Source organism: Myotis brandtii, unplaced genomic scaffold (assembly GCF_000412655.1).
Source record: "Myotis brandtii unplaced genomic scaffold, ASM41265v1 scaffold116, whole genome shotgun sequence".
In the NCBI taxonomy this organism is placed as follows: domain Eukaryota; kingdom Metazoa; phylum Chordata; class Mammalia; order Chiroptera; family Vespertilionidae; genus Myotis; species Myotis brandtii.
In genome coordinates this window covers 1,935,688-1,940,680 of record NW_005354010.1, presented here as the reverse complement: position 1 = coordinate 1,940,680, position 4,993 = coordinate 1,935,688, and the positions used below count along the sequence as shown (strand labels likewise).

The window sequence follows — 4,993 nt, the reverse complement described above, 5'->3', positions numbered from 1 at the left end:
TTTTTATTTATTTATTTATTTATTTATTTATTTATTTATTTTTTGCTGCAAAAAGCTTTATTGTTTCATTTGGTCCGATGCATGGGAGAGGGCTTCAGGGTGGTCAAAAGAATGGATAGTAATTTCAGGGAGAGGCTCAGGTAAAAGCCAGACACCAGGGGAATGCAGAGGGGCCCCTCAAAGGCCTCTGGGCTCCAAAGGCTCCTAGTCGTGCTTGAGGGTGAGCCTTTTGAAGAGATAGACGCCCAGCCCAGCCTGGGGGCCGGCTGTTAGTCAGGTGTCACCCATCTTCTTGATGAATTTCACCTTCTCATCCAGGAAGTGGTTCTCCAGGAAGTTCACAGAGCTGAGGGTCTGCATGGGTAGAACCCAAGGCATGCAGCTCTAAAAGGGCCTGGTTCAGGTTCCTCTCCAAGGTCAGGGCAGCTTCCATGGCATCCTGAGTTTTGCCCACTCATCTTGAGAAAGCTTCAGTACATCCTGGAAGAGAATGCGGCCGCCGCGCTTGTTTTGCAACTTTAAGAGATGCTCAGCACCCTGGCGCTTCTTCTCTGCCAACTCGTGCCCTCTGCCTCAAAAGCCACCTCTTCCAGGTTGAAATAGAAGCCCAGAGAGAGGTAGGTGTAGGAGGCCTGCAGATGCAGGTTGGCCAGGCGGTTGACTGCAGCCTCCACCTCGGTGGAATAATTCTAACAAATTTGGCAGCTCACAGTTGTTCAGTAATAAGGAGTTAAGGTAGAAAAACACACAGAAAAAAGAACTGGTGTGTTGGCTGGTCCCGGAGGTGGCTCTGAGGGTGGTGACTGGATAAGATGCAGGAGAGTGGCCGGAGGCTAGAGAAGGGGCATCCCTAGTTCTGTTCTGTCAAAAAACCGCCCTGGCGCTTCTTCTCTGCCAACTCGTGCCCTCTGCCTCAAAAGCCACCTCTTCCAGGTTGAAATAGAAGCCCAGAGAGAGGTAGGTGTAGGAGGCCTGCAGATGCAGGTTGGCCAGGCGGTTGACTGCAGCCTCCACCTCCGTGGAATAATTCTAACAAATTTGGCAGCTCACAGTTGTTCAGTAATAAGGAGTTAAGGTAGAAAAACACACAGAAAAAAGAACTGGTGTGTTGGCTGGTCCCGGAGGTGGTTTTGAGGGTGGTGACTGGATAAGATGCAGGAGAGTGGCCGGAGGCTAGAGAAGGGGCATCCCTGGTTCTGTTCTGTCAAAAAACCGTTGAAGCAAGAGACAGATCCGGGACTGCCGAGGGCACTGCCTAGGTATTTTTGGTTGAATAGTGTTTAAAGAATTTAATGATCAAATATCATTATCTGCTTTAACTATCCAATGTACTATAACCTTGGACTATTTTTAATTCCTTAATTGTTTGAATGAGCTTCATCAAGACACTATAAATTTTAAAGTCACCTTACTGGTTTCTTTTAGAATTTTCTGTGAAGTTGTATTAATTCTTCTCAGGGAATGCTAAGTCACAAATGTATTCTAATTTTGAGGTGCACTTAAGCATCCTGGCTGGCTGCTAGAGGAGATGCGTGAAATACTAAGTATAGGCAAATTTGACTCCTGCTGACTCTCATATTCTTTATCTAAATTTTAGCCCATTTTAACATTTCCATGTAGCCATATATTTCTTTTGGGTTTTGAAGTCCTCTGCTTTTATGAAAAAGCCCCTGTTAGAATAGAGAAGGAATATTAGAAATCATGTCTGCTTTTAATTTTATGTATTTGCCCTTGGCTTTATTTTCGCAGTCAGTTTCATTCTTCTTTTGCAACCTCTTGTTCTCTCACCAGAATCTTATTTTCCAGTTAAATGTGTGATGGTCTCTATGCATGCTTCAGCCTGTTGTAGTTAAATCTTTTTGTTGTTGTTGTTACAGATTGATTGTTTTGATTTAGCTGCCTTTTCTGATATGCGCTACCCAAATCTTGATTTCCTTGATCTTCAGAAGTGCACACCCGCCACTCTAAAATCTTGAGAAGAATTCAAGATTTAGCAATTTATAACTTTCTAAAAACTGGGAAAATATAGGACCCTTGAAGTCCTCCTCAAATATATATAATTTCTCTGTCCTGATAGAGTCATCATTCCATTTTGTATGGGTAGAGTCTAAGGCACTATTGAAGGCTTCCCTATCTAGGAGCAGAATTTGTGTTTGGGAAGTCATTTGCTTCATTAAAAAGAATTATCCTTTCATTATGCTTGTCTATCTAGACAAAAATATCAAAAGATTGAAGCTTTCTTTAGTCAGTATTCAAAAAATGGTGGTGTTCACTTCTCTAGACATAATGATATTAATAGTTAGATATTTTACACTCACTGTAAGTAAGGGTGAATTCCTTTTCTTGGGGTTTAAAAAATATTTGTAGAAAATGACAGAGCACCCACATTAGAGTTGAAGATTCATATTTCTGTGATCCTATCAATGATGTGCATATTTCCCTCCCATTTTAATATTTTCTACAAAATACAATTAATGGCCAGAGGAACTTGCCATTGGGACTAAAGAATGGATTCTAAACTGGTCTGGGCTGAACTAGACTTCTCTTCCAGTTCTGCTTTCCCATTGCTTACTGAGTCTGTTCTTGTCTGATGATGTGGAATTGACCAATCCTAGATTTACTTACACATTATTTTCAGGCTCTGCTGCTGCTCAAGGTTTACTTTAAGGGCCAAATTTTATTGATTATTGGACCTTCCAATTTCCTCCTGAAAATGACCACCAGTATTCACTTTTAATTAGGAAATGGTTTATGTTTTCTTCATCTGAGCATTCTGTTCTGCATCTGTGATCTTTGGCTGCATGAACACTATATGCAGCTTGACTTAAAATTAGGTCAAGCAGAAAATTTGTGCATAAACATGAATGTCATGATACTGTCAATGTAATGCCATTGAAAAGTCTTTCCTCCCCCCATTTCTCATATTTTAGTACTTGCTATTCAATGATAGGATGCCCAATGTTGTATATACTTGTTCAGTCTCACAGGACTGGGGCTTGGAATTCTTTTAGGGAAGAAACTGGTCATCTTTTAACAATGACTTTTGATTGTTCCAGCAAGGATACCAAGTCTTTTTAATTTCCTTTTCTCTTGATTAGTTTTTCCTAGTATTTAGTAGATAAATAGAAAATAACAGCAGCAACAACAAAACAAAGAAAAAAACATTGGAACAGAAAAATGGAGTGCAAAAGTACCATGGGAATCGAATTTTTTTAAGGGGAGGAATAAAACTGCCCTATCATCATTTTTGAAAGGGATTTCTCTGCTGTGTGTACTGACCAGTTTTTTCCTTGGGACTAGCAGTTGTGCAGAATTGCAATATGCATGTAGGCTTGAAGCTGGATTGTTTACTTTATCCCATGAGGGTTACTTTTCTACTGCCCTTTGCTTCACAGGTGCACATGTGACTGCCACAGATTTACCTGAATTACTTGGAAACCTGCAATATAATATATCCCGAAACACCAAAATGAAATGTAAGCATTTGCCTCAGGTTAAAGAACTCTCCTGGGGCATAGCTTTAGACAAGAACTTCCCCCGGTCTTCCAACAATTTTGATTATATCCTGGCGGCTGATGTTGTCTATGCTCATCCTTTCCTGGAAGAACTCCTCATTACCTTTGACCATCTGTGCAAAGAAGCTACCATCATCCTCTGGGTCATGAAATTTAGGTTAGAGAAAGAAAATAAATTTGTAGATAGATTTAAGGAGTTGTTTGACCTAGAGGAGATTTCTAGTTTCCCTAGCTTGAATATTAAGCTGTATAAAGCTATGAAGAAAAATCGAAGGAGTGCATGATATCCTCAAAGGAGGACTTGGAAAGCAAAGGCCATTTCTAGTAGATGATGACTTTAAAGAAGACCCTGGATAAGATGATGCAGCACTGACTTTCTCAAGGGGGAACACATGGGTGCGTGCACACACACACGCGCACAGACACACACACACTTACACACTTGCTATATCCAAAATAGCAATTTTCCAATTTATAGCACATGGGTTTGGAGGATGGCAAAGCCATACTATGTGGTTAGGACATTGGTTAGGACAGTGTCTGCTTTTTAAAATTCCTATTTCCATAGAACCCTTTATTATTATGATCAATGTAATAAATAGTGCAATTATTTGTGTGAAATATATTTTATTGATTTTTTACAGAGAGGAAGTGAGCGAGATAGAGAGTTAGAAACATTGATGAGAATCATCAATCAGCTGCCTCCTGCACACCCCCTACTGGGGTTGTGCCTGCAACCAAGGTACATGCCCTTGACCGGAATCGAACCCAGGGCTCTTCAGTCCCCAGGCCGACACTCTATCCAGTGAGCCAAACCGGCTAAGGGCAATTATTGTTATTTTTAATGGATAACTGTAGAATGGTGGTTTTCAATAATGATATCTCAAAAAAACTTACATTATTCTCTCGTTAGAAGTAAAGAAATAAACTATAGTGGGATATGCAAATAAATCTGAATGGTAATAAATATACCATTACCATAATATAATGGTAAATGTTAGATTATTGTGGTTTTCGTTAGTGCCAGCCTATAGGCAGTCTATCATCTCTGGTTGGCAGGGTGGGCCTTCAGCACAACCTCTGAAATCAATCAAGCTTGTGGATTTGAGGTTATAGGCAAGGACATTTCACTCTGGTAAATGAAAAATGAATGGAAGCAAACATAAAACAGTTGGGATTTTGGAGGAGTTATTGCTTTATTTTTAAGCCAAGTACAGTTATTTTTCTTTTATCACAAAAACAGAAATAAATATAAAAACTTTGGATTGAAAATACACATAAAAAGATATAGGCTCCAATCTCAAATAACCAGACAAATGGCTGTTTAAAGTTTAAAGCTCTTCTGATGAACATATAGATCTACATATTTGAAATCCTATGTGATTTTTTTTTCACATGGGCCTTAAGAGATTAGAAGTCTGAAGTAATTAAAGTTAGTGAAAGGAGAGCAAAAAATTAGAATTTTGTTCCATGTAACA

The 4,993-nt window shown here is 39.6% G+C and overlaps 1 protein-coding gene across 1 annotated transcript in view; it reads left to right on the top strand.

Moving 5' to 3' along the window:
* Nucleotides 1–4,122, top strand: part of METTL21C (methyltransferase like 21C) — a 16,026-nt gene extending 11,904 nt beyond the window's left edge. Inside the window, exons 4-5 of the mRNA XM_014528367.1 lie at nucleotides 1,878–1,948; nucleotides 3,283–4,122. Of these exons, the coding sequence (XP_014383853.1) occupies nucleotides 1,878–1,948; nucleotides 3,283–3,799 (588 nt within the window). The 3' untranslated portion in view covers nucleotides 3,800–4,122. The remainder of the gene's footprint in view (nucleotides 1–1,877; nucleotides 1,949–3,282) is intronic.
* Nucleotides 4,123–4,993: the final 871 nt, after the last annotated feature.